Source organism: Nycticebus coucang, chromosome 18, assembly GCF_027406575.1.
Source record: "Nycticebus coucang isolate mNycCou1 chromosome 18, mNycCou1.pri, whole genome shotgun sequence".
Taxonomy (NCBI): domain Eukaryota; kingdom Metazoa; phylum Chordata; class Mammalia; order Primates; family Lorisidae; genus Nycticebus; species Nycticebus coucang.
Window position 1 is genome coordinate 27,627,383 of NC_069797.1, and position 20,054 is coordinate 27,647,436.

The following is a 20,054-nucleotide window of genomic DNA, read 5'->3' on the forward strand; positions in this document are numbered from 1 at the left end:
ATGAGGGATAAAAAACTACCTATCGAGTGCCATAAAGACTATTCAGGTAATGGGTACAGTACAACCCAGACTTTACCACTATACAATTAATCTCTGAAACTAAAAATAACTTGTACCTTCAAATTTATTGAAATTTTAAGAAGAGATTTAGAAGCCCCATTAAAAAAAAAAGAAATTCAGAATCAAGCAAAGCCAAAGAAATACTGAAAAAGAACAAAAAATAAACTACACAGGGTGGCCATAAAGTTCATGTGCAATAACTTTATGGCCACTCTGTATATCTACCTTAGTAAAAGGTATAGTAATTAATATGGATACATGGACAAACAAATGCAACAGACTAAGCCTCCAGAAACAGATTCACATGTATACAGTCACCAGATTCCATATCCAGTGCAATAGAACAATGAAAGGATGGTCTTTTCAATAAATAACAATGGATCAGTTGTTATATCCATACTGGAGAAAGATATATGTTGACCTCTACCTCACTGAATAGAAATTCCATATTTATAGTACAACTAAATGTAAAAGGTAAAACAATACCTCTTTCAGAGGAAAACATAGCGAACATATGAGGTCTAACAATTAAGTTCACAAACTCATCCTAGGAAAAGTGCTTTGAAGGGTGGACGAGGTGCTAGTGTCAGTGCAGACCTTCTCAAGGTGAGTACTTCGAAAGTGACCATAGGCACATTCAGCAATGAGGTGTGTAGCACTTGTTCTAGGATGCGTTCAGTAATGTAACTGTCAGACCTCACATGCACTGACACTAGCACCCAGTCCACCCTTCAAAGAAATTTTGCAACTCTTTTTCTGGAATGGCCATCACAGCTGTCATCACACATGTCGGCAAAGATTTCTTAATTAAGACCCAAAAACACTAAATATGAAAAAAGATAAATGATAAATTCTGTCATTAAAATTAAAATTCTTCTGTTTCTCAAAAGCCACCATTAACTGAATAAAAGTCACAAGGGTGGAGAGGATATTCTTACTCTAATATAAACTCTGACAAAGGACTCATAGCCAGAAAATATAAGGAAGTACAAATCCACATCATAAAGACAGATAACCCAAGAGAAAAAATAGACAACAGATTTGAATAGGTAATTTACACAAGAGGATATACGTGTGGGGAAAAAAAACAAATGAAAGGTCATCAACTCCATTAGTCATTGGAGAAATGTAAACTAAAACCACAATGAGGTTCTACTATATCCAATAAATAGCTAAAGTGAAAAAAACGTGGGGGGAAAAATACATTATGTTAAGGTGTTGAGCAAGCAAAACTCTAATACACTGCTGGAGGGAGGAAAAATTGATATAAATACAGGACTTTGGGAAAGTATTTAGCACTATCCACAAAAACTAGTCTTCCCATGGAATCCATAAATTCTACCCCTAGGTATATATGCCCAAGGGATATATGTAGCTATACTATTCATAACATCACCAAATTGGAAACTACGATTTATGGCAATAGTATAATGGATTTGAAAAGCATTTGAAATGTTCACTGTATGAACATCACACAGCAGTGAGCATTAACAACAGACAATCACATGGAAAAAGCCCAAGTGCCCATCGATCCACGAATGGATTAATAAATTGTGGTACATGTACACCGTGGAATATTATGCAGCCTTAAAAAAAGATGGAGACTTTACCTCTTTCATGTTTACATGGATGGAGCTGGAACATATTCTTCTTAGTAAAGTGTCTCAAGAATGGAAGAAAAAGTACCCAATGTACTCACCCTTACTATGAAACTAACGTAGGACCTTCACATGAAAGCTATAACCCAGTTACAACCTAAGAATAGGGAGAAGGGGGAAAGGGAGGGGAGGGAGGGGGGAGGTAGGTGGAGGGAGGGGGATTAATGGGATTACACCTGCGGTGCATCTTACAAGGGTATATGTGAATCCTAGTAAATGTGGAATGTCTTAGCAAAATAACTAAGAAAATGCTATGAAAGCTATGTTAACTAGTGTGATGAAAATGTGTCAAACGATCTATGAACCAAGTGTATAGTGCCCCATGATCATATTAATGTACACAGCTATGATTTAATAAAAATAAAAAAAAGGAAAAAAAAACAATAGACAATCACATGCAGCAATTTGAACAAATGTCACAGTTACATCGTTGAGTGAAAGAAGTAGACACAAAGTACAAACTCTGTATTTCCATTTCAATAAAGTAAAAGAAAAATAGATTGAACTAATTTATGCTATCAGGAGTCAAGGCCATGCTCACTTTCTCAGTTCCTTGCAGGAACTGACTAGAAAAGAATTCAAGGTGACCTCTGGAGGGCCAGTCATGTGGTTTTCATCTGAGGGCTGGTTACTCATGACTGTTCAGTTTGTCAAAATTCCTGACAAAATTTTCAGACTTCATTTTGTTTCCTAAAGCAACATGCGCACCATTCTTTTTCAATCTCTAATAATTATATTGTCTAGAGTCCCTATGGGTTTTCCATGTGTTGATTCTTGCTTTTGCTTTCTCATTTCCTTGTGTGTCTACATATCTTTGGGTTCATGCTGGTGCTGGGTGTTGTACTTGAAAAATTATTAAGAGAAATAATTTCATCCAAAATTAGTACTTAAGATTTTTCCAGACCTCTGATGAACCAAAGACAGACTGCAATGTACATGAAATCCATTTTATTTCTGGGCTGGCTCCTACTCCCTGAGGCACATTTTGTTGCGCAATAGGTAGGTGGATTACTCCTTGTAAACAAGACTCACTTCCCAAGATTTTCATCTCTAGATTATAGTGGAGCAATTATACATATTCATCTCAAGGGCTGCCATGGGATTGCCTCCCCAAGGTCTCTCCAAAGCTGACAAATAGGCCTGATGGGATTGATGTTCAGCCCCTTCTTTAATGAGTCTAGGATCCAAGCATCAGTTCTCAAATCCCCCCAGCCTTATCAGGCCAAAAAGAGACTTAAATTCTGTTTCCTCTTTTGCAGGGACTAAAACCCCAGGCAATATGTCCCTTACTCCCCACCTTTAGCCAATAGGACAAGGCACCAAGTCCTCTTCAGAAAACAATTCCTTAGAGTCTTTTACGTCCTGAGTGAATTTTCATTCCGATATGGAAGGAAGTGGAGGCAGCAGAACCACTGAACTCTGAGCAGCACCAACCTTAGGTAAGGTCTGGACATCCCAGCTCATGCTCACTTTCTCTTCTCTCAATCTCCTTTCTTCTCATGCAAACATACTCACATACTCCCTTGAATCTTGAAAGCACTGTGCAATTTCCAAAGTACTTTCACATGGACCAATACATGTAATTCTCACAATCTACGCAGCTGAGGCAAGGAGACTAGGGGAGATTGTGTGCCCTGCTCAAAACCATACAGTTAGGGAACACAAATTTGGTGCCCAAGCTGACTTTTCCTACCTTAAGTATGGAGCCCTCTGTCATACCACCCCCACGATCTCTCCCCTGCAGCCAAGCAACACAATAGAGGGGTTTGTGTCTCTAAGCCCATCTGACCACACAGCTGCCACTCTCTTTCAAACTCAGAGTAGTGTTTCCCAAAGTGCAAGATCAGAATCACGGGCTGCTCATTAAAAAGGACTTGGTTCTCAGAACAGAACCAGTACTGCAAGCAAAGTGGTCAGAAACCCTTCTTGTTTTGAAGCATCACAGGTGATCCTGGTGCACACAGAGTGGGGGACGCTTGCCTTGGGAGGCAGAAAACTGAGGTGTCAATGCCTCTGGAGATCCTCTGACTTTCTTCAGTCTTGTCACCTGTCCCCTATCCTCCCTATTGTCAGCCAGATGTCTCAGAGTCCTAGAATCCAGGGACCAGGCTGTGGAAGGAAGCAGTTTCTGCTGAGATCTAAGGAGGTGGAAGACCTTCCTCCTCATGGCAGAGAGGTGGCCGAGTAAGCTAAGAGTTAGAGTCACTATGGTACTTTTTCAAACTCAGGTCACTGTGAGGATGTTGTGGTGTTCTCAGAGAAAAAAGCCATCATTTCCTTTCTTTTTCAATTCTTTGTTTTTCTAAGCGGAAAGCAGCATCCCTTTTTCTAGAATCAAATTTCCAGGTTTTCTCCTTCCTCCCAGGGGTAGGCTAACACAAAGCAAGCACACAGCCTGGCACTCCTGGTCAGGGGCTCGTCTCTGCCTTCGGATCACATTGTGACTTTGAGAAGATCTTGATGCTCAAAGCAGCACTCAAGCACTGTGAAAATAAATGAGCTCATTCATGGTGCTGAACCACGGGAGAACTATATGGGTAGCAAATAACAGATGTGAGAGCATCTCCTAAGGGTTACTTCAGTTTTCACTCAAATGCCAGAGGACAACCACATCACTACTGTACAACTTGGAACTTTATTTATAGAGACCATCACTTATTTCCACTAAAGCCTCGAAGTGGCTTTGAAATGATCCCTTAGCCCAAACATCATGCAACCTCCTTGAGTCTCTTCTGTAATGGAGAATATACATCCTCCCCAGTTCCCTTCACTGGCACTGTATATGTGTGCATATATGTATGTGTAGAACTTTATATGTATGTATATATACATAAAATACATGTGTACACATACTTACATATATATCACATAACCCATTGTCTGACCAAATAAAGGGTAGCAGTTTGTTCAAAAAAAGTATGAATTTGGGGTCGGTACCTGCAGCTCAAGCAGCTAAGGCACCAGCCACATACACCAGCATGTGACCAGTATGGTGGGTCCAAAACCGGCCCGGGCCTGCCAAACAACAGTGACAACTACAACCAAAAAATAGCCGGCCATTGTGGTGGGCATCTGTAGTCCCAGCTATTTGGGAGGCTGAGGCAAGAGAATCACTTAAGCCCAGGAGTTGGAGGTTGCTTTGAGCTGTGATGCCACAGCACTCTACCCAAGGTGACAGCTTGAGGCTCTGTCTCAAAAAAAAAAAAAAAAGTATGAATTTGTAAACTGGGGGTTTGAACCCAAACTTCTGTTTCAAAATCTCCTTCTTATACTGGATATCTGGAGACTTAACTTGGTAAATTGAGGTAATAAATTCATTCATTTGATAAATGTTAAAACTGCCCTATGCCCGTACCCCCAAACTCCAAATTTCTCTAGTATCCTAGGTTACTCCTAGTTCTCACATCTGAGTATTTATTTTGCTACCACCTCAAATTAATGATGATTGAATTTGCCTAACAGACTTCACACTTCCCTGGCATACTGGCTTGTTATCAAAACAAGCTGCATTTAAAAATTTTTTCATTAATGCATAATAATTATACGTATTTCTGGGGTACAAGTGATATTTTGATATCTACATGCAAGTATAATAATCAAAGCAGGGTCACCTCAAATATTTTTCATTTCTTTAGGTTGGGGACATTTCAAGTCTTCTCTTCCAGCTATTTTGAAATATATAATACATAGTCACCCTACTGTGCTATCAAATACTTATTCCGTGACATAACTGTGTGTTTGTACCTGTCTTCATTCCTCCCTCCACCCTTCTCAAATTCTACTAATATCATTCTCCTATCTCCATGACAGTGACTTTTTAAACTTCCACATATGAGTGGGAACATGAAAGATTTCTCTGCCTGTGCTTGGCTTATTTCATTTAACATAATGACCTCCAGTTCCAACCATATTGCTGCAAATGATATGATTTCATTCTTTTGTATAGCTCAGTAGTACATATACACCAAGTTTTTTTCCATTCATCTGATGACAGACACTTAGCTCGATCCGTATATTGGATATTGTAAATAGTGCTGCAATGAACATGGGAATAAGCTGCTTTCCTTTTCTTTGGATAAATTCACAGTAGTGGGGTTGCTGGATTGTATGGAAGCTCTATTTTTATTTTTTTGAAAAATCTCCATACTATTTTCGATAGTGGTTATACTAATTTACATTCCCACCAATAGTATATGAGTTCCCTTTCTACACATCCTCACTAGAATTTGTTATTTTATGTCTTTTTGATAATAGCCATTCTAACTAGGTGAGATGATATCTCATAGCAGTTTTAATTTGCATTTCCCTGATGATTAGTAATGTTGACCATTTTTTCATATACCTACTCACTGTTGGGATGTCTTCCCTTGGGAAATGTCTGTTCATGTTGTTCGCCTACTTTTTAATGGGGTTATTTGAGTTTATTCCGATTGAGTTTTGGGTTCCTCATATATTGTGGACATTAATCCCTTGTCAGATGAATAGGTTGCAAATATTTTCTCCCAATCTGCACGTTGTCTCTTCACTCTTTTGATTGTTTCCTTTTCTGTGCAGGAGCTTTTTAGTTTAATATAGTCCCATTTGTCTATTTTCATGTTTGCTACCTGGACTTCTGAAGTCTTAGCCATAATATATTTGCCTGTACCAGTGTCCTGAAGCATTTCCCCCTGTTTTTTTCTTTAGTTTTATAACTTTGGGTCTTATGTTTAATTTTTTAATCTATTTTAGTTGCCCCTGAATGGTAAGAGATAGAAACCTAGTTTTACTTTTCTGCATATATGTACATAGATATCCAGTGGTCCCGACACCATTTATTGAAGCTGGAGTCCTCTCCCCAGTGTAGATTCTTATCACTGCTGTCAAAAATGAGTTGTAAACACGTGGATTCATTTCTGGGTTATTTATTCTGTTCCATTGGTCCATGTGTCTGTTTTTACACCAATACTATGCTTTTTCCATTACTATAGCTTCATATTATATTTTGAAGTGAGGTAGTGTGATAGCTTTCAAACAACTGCGTTTTTATCTATACTGTCTCTTATTCTTTTAGGCTCTTAGGCTCATGACTCTTCCTTTTCATTGTTCTCAAATGTGTGGTGTACCTAATATTCTATCCAGTTCAGTTCAACCCTCAATGACTATATTGATCCCTACACTATGCCTGGGACTGTGGAAGGTCCTGACGACACAACAATGGAAATGACGCTGTCTGTCCCTGTTCTCGAGGCTCTCACAGAGTCACAAAAAAAAACAGATAAGTAAGCAAAATGTGGGATGAGTCGATTCTAAAAGAATGTAAAGACCTAGAAACAGTACAGAAACTGGAGTGGGAGGAGACTGCCACTCAGAGGAGATGCTTACGTGCACATGGGAGTGATGGTGTATCATTCCGGGCTGACAATGGCAAAGCAGAATGGAGAACGTACATTCAGAGAAAGGGTCAGCTGATATAAAAGACATTTTGTGAATTAGGAAAAGATAAGCTGCAACACATGGCTGGAGGAGAAAGTGCAAGATCAGTAGAGTTGAGAGTCCATGGGGGGATGAGGTATTCTGCTCGACCACTTGGCCATAAACTTGGACTGTTCTAGAGGAAATAGGAAGCTCAGCTACTTTAGGAAAGTTTCATGATAGATCTGTAATTCAGAAAGCCTTCTGCAGCACGGACGGTGCCCGGCCAGAGTTGAGCACCTTACATGTATGTCTTTATTTCTTCCTCATGATGACCCCAATAATTCTCCTATTTTACTAGATAAGAATAAATTACATTTTCATTTAACAATTATCATTAACACATATATATATGGAATATATACATACTTATAATGGCTTCATTATGTGCCTTTAATTTATGGATTGTGTGTTTTCTTTAACTTCATCTCTGATGGTGTTTAAATTATTTCTGTTTTCTGTTTTTACTGTAAACATCTTATACACACATATCTATGTTTTTGTCTGATTATAATTTAAGATAAATCCCTAAAACTAGGATTGCTCAAAGAGATACCATTTTTACGATATGAGTTTTATGAAATGCAGAGTCAAATTAGCCTCTATAAAATTATACCCATTTATTTGCTTACAGTGGACTATAACTATACTAGGCATTATAAAATTGCCTAGTCACCCCATTCGCTGATAAGGAGTGAAGTTTTATGATTTTTCATGTGTTTTTTCTTCTGTAAATTTCATGCTCACATCTATTGCTGTTTCCCTGTGGGGGGGTTTAATTTTAGTATTGATTAACAACAGCTTTTTCTATATCAAGTATATCAAGCCTTTGTCTATATGTCTTTCTCCTCCTGGGAAGAAATCCTTGCTTCTATGGGGGAAGAGGGAGCTCTGTGATCAGAGCTGCAGTAGTCTGGAGTAGAATTTCTACCTCACTGAGCTGGGGTCAGAGGAAAAACAGTCTAGTTCTAACACATAGTACCACAGACTCTCACATTCTTACCTACCTTTCATATATTTACTTAATAGGTATTTATTTGCCATTTGCCCATAGGGTCAAAAGAATCTTTTGTTTGTGTTTTTATAATTTCACCCTTGTGACTGAAGAGTGGGTCAGTGCAGCTCTTCACATTGTCATGCCAGAAGTCAAATGCCAACTCCATTATATTTTAAAAATTAATGATTTCACTGCATACCCAAAAGCAAGATTTCTTGATAGAGGAGCAATCTCCTTTGATAGATGCAATACATGCCATAGATGCAATCATGCCATTGATACAACACATTAATTTTTTAAGATTTGTCTGTTTTCATAAAAAAAAAAAAGCCTTTTGCATAAAGGGACCATTCACCTGGTTAATTGGAATGACATTCTTCAAATAGCTATTTTAATATGTAATTTACAAAGAAGTTTCTGGAGGGTAAATGGAATAGTCACCAGAATGAAATGCTAATTATACTGAAGGTACCAAAAATATATACAGATTTTAAGAAAGGAAAACGCTGCATTTAATTTGTAGTACTAAAGTCATGTTCGACTTCTGCAGATACAAGAGGTGCTCAAGATGACTTGTATTCATCTTGTATTATCAGTATATAAATGTATTATTTTAATTTTAATAAAGTTCTTTCTTTCATAAAATGTGCATACATTTTTGGCACCCTCTGTATATCCACTATAGCAGGGGTCCTCAAACTGCGGCCCGCAGGCCACATGAGGCAGTGTGATTGTATTTGTTCCCATTTTGTTTTTTTACTTCAAAATAAGATATGTGCAGTGTGCATAGGAATTTGTTCATAGTTTTTTGGGTTTTTTTTTTAACTATAGTCCGGCCCTCCAATGCTCTGAGGGACAGTGAATTGGCCCCCTGTTTAAAAAGTTTGAGGACGGGGCGGCGCCTGTGGCTCAGCGGGTAGGGCGCCGGTCCCACATGCCGGAGGTGGCGGGTTCAAACCCAGCCCTGGCCAAATTAAAAAAAAAAAAAAAAAAAAAAAAAAAAAAGTTTGAGGACGCCTGCACTATAGTTATAGTATTAATTCTAAGAAACGTAAACAAAATTTTAAAGGAATGAAAAAAATTATAATTAGTAGAGACATAATTTTTAGATTGGCTTTCTCTAGAGAAACCAATAAAGAAAAATAACACTGAATAGACCTGATAAATTTTTAAATTTTAAGAATAAAGGAAAAAATTATGCAGGCAGAAAAATAAGCTTACTTAATAGTAAGAAATTGGTAATAAATGTTGATATTGACTTGGATAAAGTTGCCCAATCGGTTCATTGTGTGAATAAAGATGATTGGATGGAAAAAACTGAAAGTGTGACCACAAAAATGCCAACAGAGGTTGGTCAGGGAGACTTTGTGATGACTTTGACTCTCAATTTACATTTTTTTTTTTGCATTTTTTGTATTATATGAATTATTCACAATGGAAGTTTTTTTATAATCAGTAGATTGCAATGCAGTAAAAGCTATTTTTTGAGGCCAGGCGCAGTGGTGCATTCCTGTAATCTTGGCACTCGGGGAGGCCAAAGTGGGTGGATTGCCTGAGCTCAGGAGTTCAAGACCAGCCTGAGCAAAATGAGACCCTCTCTCTAGTAAAAACAGAAAAACTAGCAGGGTGTTGTGGTGGGGACCTCTTATCCCAGCTTCTCAGGAGACTGAGACAAGAAGATCACTTGAACCCAAGAGTTTGAGGTTGCTGTGAGCTATGATGCCATGGTACTCTACCCAGGGTGATGGAGTAATACTCTGTATAAATGTAGGAAAGAAAGAAAGAGAGAGAAGGAAGGAAAGGAGAGGAGAGGAGAAGAGAGGAGGGGAGAGGAGGGGAGAGGAGGGGAGGGGAGGGGAGAGGAGGAAGGAAGGAAAAGAAGGAAAGCCAGCAAGCAGGCTATTTTTTGGAAAACACATTCTATGAAATTTCTTTTAAAATTGATATCTTAAGCTATTGAAGAGATTTCAACAAATTCCAGTGTTATAATTGATAATAAGAGTATACAAGATGACTCCAATATGAGTCAACCCATTCCAAAAGATAATAGGGATAACACACAAAAAACTATAGACCAACCTCTTTATAAACATGACTACAAAGCCTAAATAAAACAATTAACAAATAAGTTTCAGTGGTTTATTTTGGGGATGCAAGTGTGGTTCAGTATTAGGCAAGCTATTAACTATTAGCTTGCCTAATGTAGACAACTGGGAAAACATTTAATTAAAAATTAAACAACCGGTGTAGGTGCAGTGGGGCGCTGCGGGTGTTGGCTGGTGCAGTGCAGCCGGGAACTGCGGCCGACCCCCGCCCAGGTGCCCCATTCGAGGCCGCTGCGACCAGCCACCTGCAGTGGGCTAGTGGGTTTGATTTACTCATTTAAAAAGAGATCGAGGAGGTGGGGTACTGCATTCCTCTTGGGGCTGGTGGTGTTTCTGCCGCCAGTGAATAACCCCATACCTTCCAATTTGAAATCAGAAGCAAAAAAGGCTGCTAAAATATTAAGAGAATTCACAGAAATTACTTCCAGAAATGGACCTGACAAGATCATTCCTGCCCATATAATCGCCAAGGCGAAAGGACTCGCAGTCCTGTCTGTGGTCAAGGCTGGGTTCCTGGTGACAGCCAGAGGAGGCAGCGGCTTCGTGCTGGCACGGCGTACCGATGGGAAATGGTCCGCACCTTCTGCCATTGGGATAGCTGGCCTTGGTGGGGGATTTGAAATAGGAATTGAGGTATCAGATTTAGTAATAATTCTGAATTACGACAGAGCTGTAGAAGCTTTTTTTTTTTTTTAATTTTTTTATTAAATCACAACTGTATACAATGATATGATTATGGGGCATCATACACTCACTTCATAAACCATTTGACACATTTTTATCACAGTGGTTAACATAGCCTTTCCGGCGTTATCTCAGTTACTGTGCCAAAACATTTACATTCTACATTTACCAAGTTTCGCAAATACCCCTGTAATATGCACCACAGGTGTGATCCCACCGATTCCCCTCCCTCTACCCACCCCCCCTTTCCCACTTCCCCCTATTGTTAAGTTGTAGCTGGGTTATAGCTTTCATGTGAGAGTCCCAAATTAGTTTCATAGTAGGGCTGTGTACATTGGGTATTTTTTCTTCCATTCTTGGGATACTTTACTAAGAAGAATATGTTCCAGCTCCATCCATGTAAACATGAAAGAGGTAAAGTCTCCATCTTTCTTTAAGGCTGCATAGTATTCCATGGTATACATATACCACAATTTATTAATCCATTCGTGGATCGATGGGCACTTGGGCTTTTTCCATGACTTAGCTATTATGAATTGGGCTGCAATAAACATTCTGGTACAAATATCTTTGTTATGTTGTGATTTTTGGTCTTCTGGGTATATGCCCAGCAGAGGAATTACAGATTGAATGGCAGATCTATTTTTAGATCTCTGAGTGTTCTCCATATATCTTTCCAAAAGGAATGTATTAATTTGCATTCCCACCAGCAGTGCAGAAGTGTTCCCTTTTCTCTGCATCCACGCCAGCATCTCTGGTCTTGAGATTTTGTGATATAGGCTAGTCTCATTGGAGTTAGATGATATCTCAAAGTAGTTTTGATTTGCATTTCTCTGATGATTAAAGATGATGAGCATTTTTTCATATGTCTGAAGGCCTTGTGCCTGTCTTCTTCAGAGAAGTTTCTCTTCAAATCCCTTGCCCAGCCTGCGATGGGATCCCTTGTTTTTTTCTTGCTGATGCGTTTGAGTTCTCTGTGGATTCTGGTTATTAAACCTTTGTCAGAGTTATACCCTGCAAATATCTTCTCCCATTCTGAGGGCTGTCTGCTTGCTCTGCTTACTGTGTTCTTAGCTGTGCAGAAGCTTTTTAGTTTGATCAAGTCCCAGTAGTGTATTTTTGAAGCTGCTTCAATTGCCCGGGGGGTTCTCCTCATGAAATACTCACCCAGACCAATTTCTTCAAGGGTTTTCCCTGCATTCTCCTCTAGTATTTTTATAGTTTCATGTCTTAAGTTTAAATCTTTAATCCAATGAGAGTCTATCTTAGTTAATGGTGAAAGGTGTGGGTCCAATTTCAGTCTTCTGCAGGTTGCCAGCCAGTTCACCCAGCACCATTTGTTAAATAGGGAATCTTTTCCCCACTGAATGTTTTTAATTGGCTTGTCAAAAATCAAATAGCGGTAAGTAGCTGGATTCATCTCTTGGTTCTCTATTCTATTCCAGATATCTACTTCTCTGTTTTTGTGCCAATACCATGCTGTTTTGATCACTATCGATTTGTAGTAAAGTCTGAGGTCTGGTAGTGTGATTCCTCCTGTTTTGTTTTTATTTCTGAGTAATGTCTTGGCTATTCGAGGTTTTTTCTGATTCCATATAAAACGAAGTAATGTTTTTTCAAGATCTTTAAAATATGACAGTGGAGCTTTAATAGGGAGTGCGTTGAAATTATATATTGCTTTGGGTAGTATGGACATTTTGATAATGTTGATTCTTCCTAGCCATGAGCATGGTATGTTTTTCCATTTGTTAACATTTTCAGCTATTTCTTTTCTTAGAGTTTCATAGTTCTCTTTATAGAGATCTTTCACATCTTTTGTTAGGTAAATTCCCAAATATTTCATCTTCTTTGGCACTACTGTGAATGGGATAGAGTCCTTAACTGCTTTTTCAATTTGACTGTTGTTGGTGTATATAAAGGCTACCGATTTATGAATGTTGATTTTGTAACCTGAGACGCTGCTGTATTCCTTGATCACTTCTAGGAGTTTTGTAGTAGAGTCCCTAGTGTTTTCCAGATACACAATCATATCATCTGCGAAGAGCGAGAGTTTGATCTCTTCTGACCCTATATGGATACCCTGGATCGCCTTTTCTTCCCTAATTGCGGTGGCTAAAACTTCCATTACAATGTTGAAAAGCAATGGAGACAATGGGCAGCCTTGTCTGGTTCCTGATCTGAGTGGAAATGATTCCAATTTAACTCCATTCAATATGATATTGGCTGTGGGTTTGCTGTAGATAGCCTCTATCAGTTTAAGAAAAGTCCCTTCTAGACCAATTTTCTTGAGTGTTCTGATCATGAAGGGATGCTGGATATTATCAAAAGCTTTTTCTGCATCAATTGAGAGAATCATATGGTCTTTGTTTTTTAATTTCTTTATGTGCTGAATTACATTTATAGATTTACGTATATTGAACCAGCCTTGAGACCCTGGGATAAAACCAACTTGGTCATGATGTATAATTTGTTTGATGTGTTGTTGGATTCTGTTTGTTAGGATCTTCTTGAATATTTTTGCATCTATATTCATTAGTGATATTGGTCTATAATTTTCTTTTCTTGTTGGGTCTTTTCCTGGTTTGGGGATCAGGGTGATATTTGCTTCATAGAACGTGTTGGGTAGTCTTCCTTCTTTTTCTACATTTTGGAACAGGTTGAGTAATATATAGACCAATACTTGGAAGCACGCCACCTTCCAAGACTTAACCAGAATCAAGTGGAAATGTTGAACAGACCCATATCAAGTTCAGAAATAGCATCAACTATACAAAACCTCCCTAAAAAGAAAAGCCCGGGACCAGATGGTTTCACGTCAGAATTCTACCAAACCTTTAAAGAGGAATTAGTACCTATATTACTCAACCTGTAGAAGCTTTTGCAAAGGGTGGTAATCTGACACTCGGCGGGAACCTCACGGTGGCTGTCGGGCCTGTGGGAAGGAACTTAGAAGGGAATGTTGCCCTGAGGAGCTCAGCTGCCGTCTTCACGTACTGCAAGTCCAGGGGTCTCTTTGCTGGTGTGTCTCTGGAGGGCAGCTGTCTGATCGAAAGGAAAGAGACTAATCGAAAATTTTATTGCCAAGATATTCGAGCTTATGATATTTTATTTGGAGATATACCGCCACCTGCTCAAGCAGAAGATCTCTATGAAATTCTCTATTCCTTTACTGAAAAGTATGAAAATGAAGGACAACGAATCAACGCCAGGCAAGCAGCACGTGAGCAGCAGCGCAAGGCTAAAGAATTACCCCCAAAACCAGGGTTGAGACCACAAAAGCCATCGGCACCTGTCCACCTGACTTCTGGCTCTCAAAGTGACAGAAATGAGTATAAGCTCTATCCTGAACTTCCTAGCTATCATGAGAGAGTTGGCAATTCAAATCTGCCGATAGGAGGCTGAGGCAAGAGAATCGCGTAAGCCCAAGAGTTAGAGGTTGCTGTGAGCCGTGTGACGCCACGGCACTCTACCCGAGGGCGGTACAGTGACACTCTGTCTCTACAAAAAAAAAAAAGAAGTGACAGCGCTCTATTCGTTTGAAGCACAGCAGCCAGGGGATTTGAATTTTCAAGCTGGAGATAGAATCATAGTTATATCAAAAACCGATTCACATTTTGATTGGTGGGAAGGAAAGCTTCGAGGTCGAACTGGCATTTTTCCAGCCAATTATGTAACCATGAATTAAAGTTCATGCCACTTTCTTCTTTAAGACTTACACACACAAAAAAATTCTACACTGACAGGATTTACTATCCAGCTAAGCAATGTTTAATATAAGTTTAAAAACACTTGTGTTCTGCAAACTTTCAATCCAGTACGTAAAAGATTTTGTTTTTCTGTATATAAACTATAGCTTTCTTAATAAATACTTTTTACTTGTTTTTATCAGGTAGTTAATAGTAAATATCCTACAGTTTATGTGGTCATAGTACTTTTGTGTTCTTTTTTTTCAAACATCACTAAAATTTGAGCTAGCTATGGGCATGGTAACTATGTTAATTTGAGAATCTTGGGGATTGAGCCATGAATGTCAAGTTATACTTTTCTATTTATAAAGTGACTACAAAAAAAGAAATCAGCTTAAAGTATTAAGTTATACATAGAGTTGTAGGAATTAACTAGAATATGAATCTTTAAATATTATCTTTATACCTTCAAAAATTGTATATATTCATTTGAATTACAAAGAAATCCAACCACTATGCATTAAAAGAGATGGCATTTATTAACTCTTCTTTATGGGCCTATGTTGGTACATTTCTTGCAGTAGAATCAACTTATGGTGATGCGGTTGAAGTTGTCCCTAAATAAATTTTTAATATACTTGCTAAAAAAAAATAAAATAAAATAAAAATAAAAAAATAAATAAAAATTAAACAACCATTGTTAATTATTAAAATACTATCGGAAGGCCAGTGATGGTGGCTCATTCCCTTAATCCTAGCACTCTGAGAGGCTGAGGCAAGTGGATCACTTGACCTCAGGAGTTCAAGACCAGCTTGTGTAAGAACAAGATCCCTATGGCTACCAAACAAAAAAACTAGCTTGGTGTTATGGCAGGCACCTGTTGTCCCAGCTACTTGGGAGGCTGAGGCAAGAGAATCACTTGAGCCCAAGTGTTTGAGGTTACTGTGAGCTATGACGCCACGGCACTCTACCCAGGGTGACAGAGTGAGACTCTGTTCAAAAAAAAATAAAAATAAAAATAAATAAATAAAATGCTATCAGAAGATACAAATAGAAGAAGAATTGCTAAATATATTTACCCTCTCCTGCTGAATATCCTTTAAGGCACTTAGAATACAAATTTAAACCTTAACAAGGCTTTGCATGAACTGGTCTCCTATCACCTGCACAATCCCATATCTCACCACTCTCCTCTTTACTCCAACCATTTTTAGTTACTTGACCGTATTTAGTTCCTTAAATACAAGACCTTTCCCACCTCAGAGCCACTGCACACACAGCTCTTCCTGTGATGCTCTTAGATCAGCACTTCACAGGACTGGCTTTTTTCACATCTTAAATTTAAAAAACATTAAAATGTGAATAGTTGCACTCTATCCCCACGCAGTGAAATTTAATATAATTTGTAAATATATTTCCTCCCTTTTCTTTTCATGAATTTTTAAAAATTTTATTCTAGACACATGAAAGCTTTCAAAGGAAAAATGGTACTCTTCGTTATTTTAATTTTTAGTATGTTTGACATTAAGTTTAATAAGATATGAAATATTGCTCTAAATATTCTTTTAAATAATTACACAGTTATCCCAATGCCATTTCTTGAATAATTCAAACTTTACCTGCCACTGACTGGTGCTATCATAATAATCTACCAAATCCCACGTTTTTGTGTCTGTCTGTGAAGTTTCTCTCCTGTTCTACTGACCTGTTCATTCCAGCATCAGTACTGTGCTGTTTTAGAGTCCCTGAAATCTGATGGAGCAAGTGTCATCTTGTTACTCTCTTTTTCAACATTTTCTTGGCTATTTTCAGGCTTATTCTTAGATGAAATTTAAATTACTTTTGTTTCTTACAACCCCTGTTATAATTTTTCACATCAAATAGTTTTTTTTGGGATAATTCAGGAGAATATGTACCTTTGAAACACTTCACTTTTCTATACAGATCTGGGTATGTCTATCCATTTACTTAATTTTCACTTTATGCCTCACTGAAGAACTTGAAGGTGTTGCCTGAATCTTGTTTACATCAATGCAATGATTTATTTGTTAATAATGTGGATGGGATTCTTTTATATTATATTTTCAACTTATTTCTCCCGATTTTTGCTGCATATAATAATAGGCAATATTTGCTGAGTGCTCACTGTTACCAGCACCAGGTATTAAACACTTCATTGCTTAATTTTGCCCACCACCCCAAGATCCATTTCTCACATGAAGAAACTGAGTTTTAATGAACTCTGGTACTCTAACTGAGGCTCCAAAGGTAGTAAGTGGCAAAGCTCAGTCATGATTTCAAGTATTCTGAAATTTTTCTTTATTTCGAATAGTCTTTCAATTGATAATCCTACTTTTTCCTAATAGACCATCATATCAATAAATAATAATTTTTCCTACCCCTTTCAAATATTTTTGCTTCCTCTTTTGTTTTTGAATTATACTTTACCCACTTCTTATAAAGCACATGTCTGTATTAAATATCATTTGAAACCCTATATAATATCATAAAATAATCATTAAACACTTCAAGAGTATTGTAAGATGACAGGATTTAAAATAACACTTAGACATTAGTCCTAAAGCACTGAGTATGCCAAATTAGAAGTTGCTGAAATGATTAAGTGGCATAAGACTATCCATGTTCTGTTTTTTACTTTGTTGCTTATATAAAAACATATACACAGTGTGTCCATAAAGTTTGTGTGCAATTTAATAGCCTACTAGTTTTTAATTGCACATGAACTTTATGGACATCTTGTACATTAGGTGTAAAATATTTTTAATTCTAAGAAAACTGTTGACATTGCTCATCTTCATGTCCTTTATTCAACTAAGGGCAGTTGGTAAGAAAAAAAAAATTTTTTTTTTTTTGGTTGCAGAAATTTGGGCAAATGGATGGAGGCAACCAGAGCAAGGACTCAGAGTTCCTACTCCTGGGGATCTCAGAGAGACCTGAGCAGCAGCGAATCCTGTTTTGGATGTTCCTGTCCATGTACCTGGTCACGGTGGTGGGAAATGTGCTCATTATCCTGGCCATAAGCTCTGACTCCCGCCTGCACACTCCCATGCACTTCTTCCTGGCCAACCTCTCCTTCACTGACCTCTTCTTCGTCACCAACACAATCCCTAAGATGCTGGTGAACCTTCAGTCCCAGAACAAGGCCATCTCCTACGCGGGGTGTCTGACGCAGCTCTACTTCCTGGTCTCCTTGGTGGCTCTGGACAACCTCATCCTGGCTGTGATGGCATATGACCGCTATGTGGCCATCTGCCACCCCCTCCACTACACCACAGCCATGAGCCCTCAGCTCTGTATCTTGCTCCTTACATTGTGTTGGGTCCTGTCTGTCCTCTATGGCCTCATCCACACACTCCTCATGACCAAAGTGACCTTCTGTGAGTCACGGAAAATCCACTACATATTCTGTGAGATGTATGTCCTGCTACGACTTGCATGTTCCGACACACAGATTAATCACACGATGCTGATTGCCACGGGCTCCATTATCTTTCTTGCTCCCTTTGGATTCATGATCATGTCCTACATCTGGATCGTCAGAGCCATCCTTCGAATACCCTCAGCCTCTAACAAGTATAAAGCCTTCTCCACATGTGCCTCCCATTTGGCAGTGGTCTCCCTCTTCTATGGAACGCTTTGCATGGTATACCTGAAGCCCCTCCACACCTACTCCATGAAGGACTCAGTAGCCACAGTGATGTATGCTGTGGTGACCCCCATGATGAACCCTTTCATCTACAGCCTGAGGAACAAGGACATGCATGGGGCTCTGGGAAGACTCCTAAGGAAACCCTTTCAGACACTGACATGAGGGAAATTTGGGGCATTGAAGTCAAGACTTAGAATATCCTTCACCACATTCAAGGTAATACCCTATGGGATACAGTATAATAATACACATATAATACAGTGTAATATAATACAGCAGTGATTATAACATTGTTCAAGTTCAGAATGAGTGAATATTTCTGTGGTGATAAAAAGACATGTGTGTAACCCAGTGGCCCCCAGATTATCACCAGCCTTGACAATAAATAAAGTCACACTAACACTAATCTGAGAATTATACAGGATCAAATTCTTTAATGTGCCTGACCACATTCTCAGCCTTATCCATATATAACCAATTATAACCTACTGGTGTCTCTCATCTTATCTAGCAAATATCCAATGTATAGAAAGTGAATGGCAACTGATAAGAAGATTAGTCAATGGACTGAAGTGGTTTGAAAGAGATTGCAAGTCTTCATAGGTGAATCAGCAAAGCCTAAACTTGACCTAAACTTTGACACGTAGAGTTTAATTAACTTGATATGCACACCATCGTTCATTAATTCATTCTATTCATAATGACTGAATGTCTATTAGGGGCCTCAAACCAGGTTATGAACCTGACTACAAGTTCAGTCTACAGGGAGAAGTAGATAAATCTGTGCTAAATGTAAATGGCCCTAACCCATGGGTTAAAATACTATGTTCAACATATTGATTTAAAAATAAAATACAGATAGGTGTCTTTAAAGAGACACACACTGGAAAGCATAAGAATAGATTTAAAGTAAAAGTAGAAACAGACATATATGGAAAATAGTAAATATTTAAGTGAAAAAAATTGCTATATTAACATCAGATAAAAGAGAGTTTAAAACAGAGGTGAAAGGAGTGACATCAGCAAAATGGTGGAATGGAAAGTTCTATCCCTCATTCTCAAACAGAAAGACTATCCAAAGATGAAAATGCCTTCATGAGAGCTCCAGAATCCAAGTGAGAGTTTATAGCACCCAGTGGCTGCTATCAAAATAGGTGGATGGGCCAGCTTCTGGCAATCACACACAGGCCCACTACTGGGGATCAGGGGCCCACTGTTGAATTATACACACTGGTTGTTGAGAACTCCCATCCATTTTCAAGTATTTTTTTTCCTCATTCTTAGCTACTCTAAGAGAGTGAGAAACCATGTATTGAAAAATCATAGGAAAAACAGTTACTTTATCTGCATTACCCTTTACCCAAAACAGTAAGACATAGTACAAAAAGAGATGCTCTCAACCTTTGAGTTCCTTCATAAAGAAAAACAAAACAAAACATACATTCAGCTTCCCAGCCTCTCAGGATGCTACCCAAGTGGACAAATTCTTTTATACCTCATCTGGAACATTAAGGGAGTCAAATATCCAAATCCCTGACAGTAGCTAAGAATGAGGGGGAAAAAATACTTTAAAATGGATGGGAGTTCTCAACAACCAATGGGTGCAGTTCAACAGCTGGGCCTCTGACCCCCACTAGCGGTCACCAGAAGCTGGCCTATCCATCCATATCCCCCAGCACCAGGCTTGCCTCCCCACAGATCTTGCCAACTGGCCCACCCAAATGCTCTGGCTGGACTGACTG

At 38.6% G+C, this 20,054-nt stretch overlaps 2 protein-coding genes across 2 annotated transcripts; both read left to right on the top strand.

Moving 5' to 3' along the window:
- Positions 1 to 14,357, top strand: LOC128571065 (SH3 domain-containing YSC84-like protein 1). The gene is made up of 3 exons (XM_053570737.1): positions 1 to 46; positions 10,648 to 10,878; positions 13,828 to 14,357. Exons 1-3 carry the CDS (start codon positions 1 to 3, stop codon positions 14,355 to 14,357), a joined length of 807 nt encoding a protein of 268 aa, XP_053426712.1.
- Positions 14,358 to 17,523: 3,166 nt separating this feature from the next.
- On the top strand, positions 17,524 to 18,474 carry LOC128570408 (olfactory receptor 1D2). Its single transcript, XM_053569499.1, has one exon. The coding sequence runs from the start codon at positions 17,536 to 17,538 to the stop codon at positions 18,472 to 18,474; it is 939 nt and encodes a 312-aa protein (XP_053425474.1). The 5' UTR covers positions 17,524 to 17,535.
- Positions 18,475 to 20,054: the final 1,580 nt, after the last annotated feature.

Excerpts from the sequence above, each read along its gene's own strand:
- LOC128571065 (XM_053570737.1), top strand. The coding sequence starts at position 1 with ATGAGGGATAAAAAACTACCTATCGAGTGCCATAAAGACTATTCAG. Across the intron at positions 47-10,647 it reads GTGCCATAAAGACTATTCAG|AAGCAAAAAAGGCTGCTAAA; the intron begins GTAATGGGTACA and ends ATTTGAAATCAG. Across the intron at positions 10,879-13,827 it reads CATTGGGATAGCTGGCCTTG|AAGCTTTTGCAAAGGGTGGT; the intron begins GTGGGGGATTTG and ends CTCAACCTGTAG.
- LOC128570408 (XM_053569499.1), top strand. The coding sequence starts at position 17,536 with ATGGATGGAGGCAACCAGAGCAAGGACTCAGAGTTCCTACTCCTGGGG.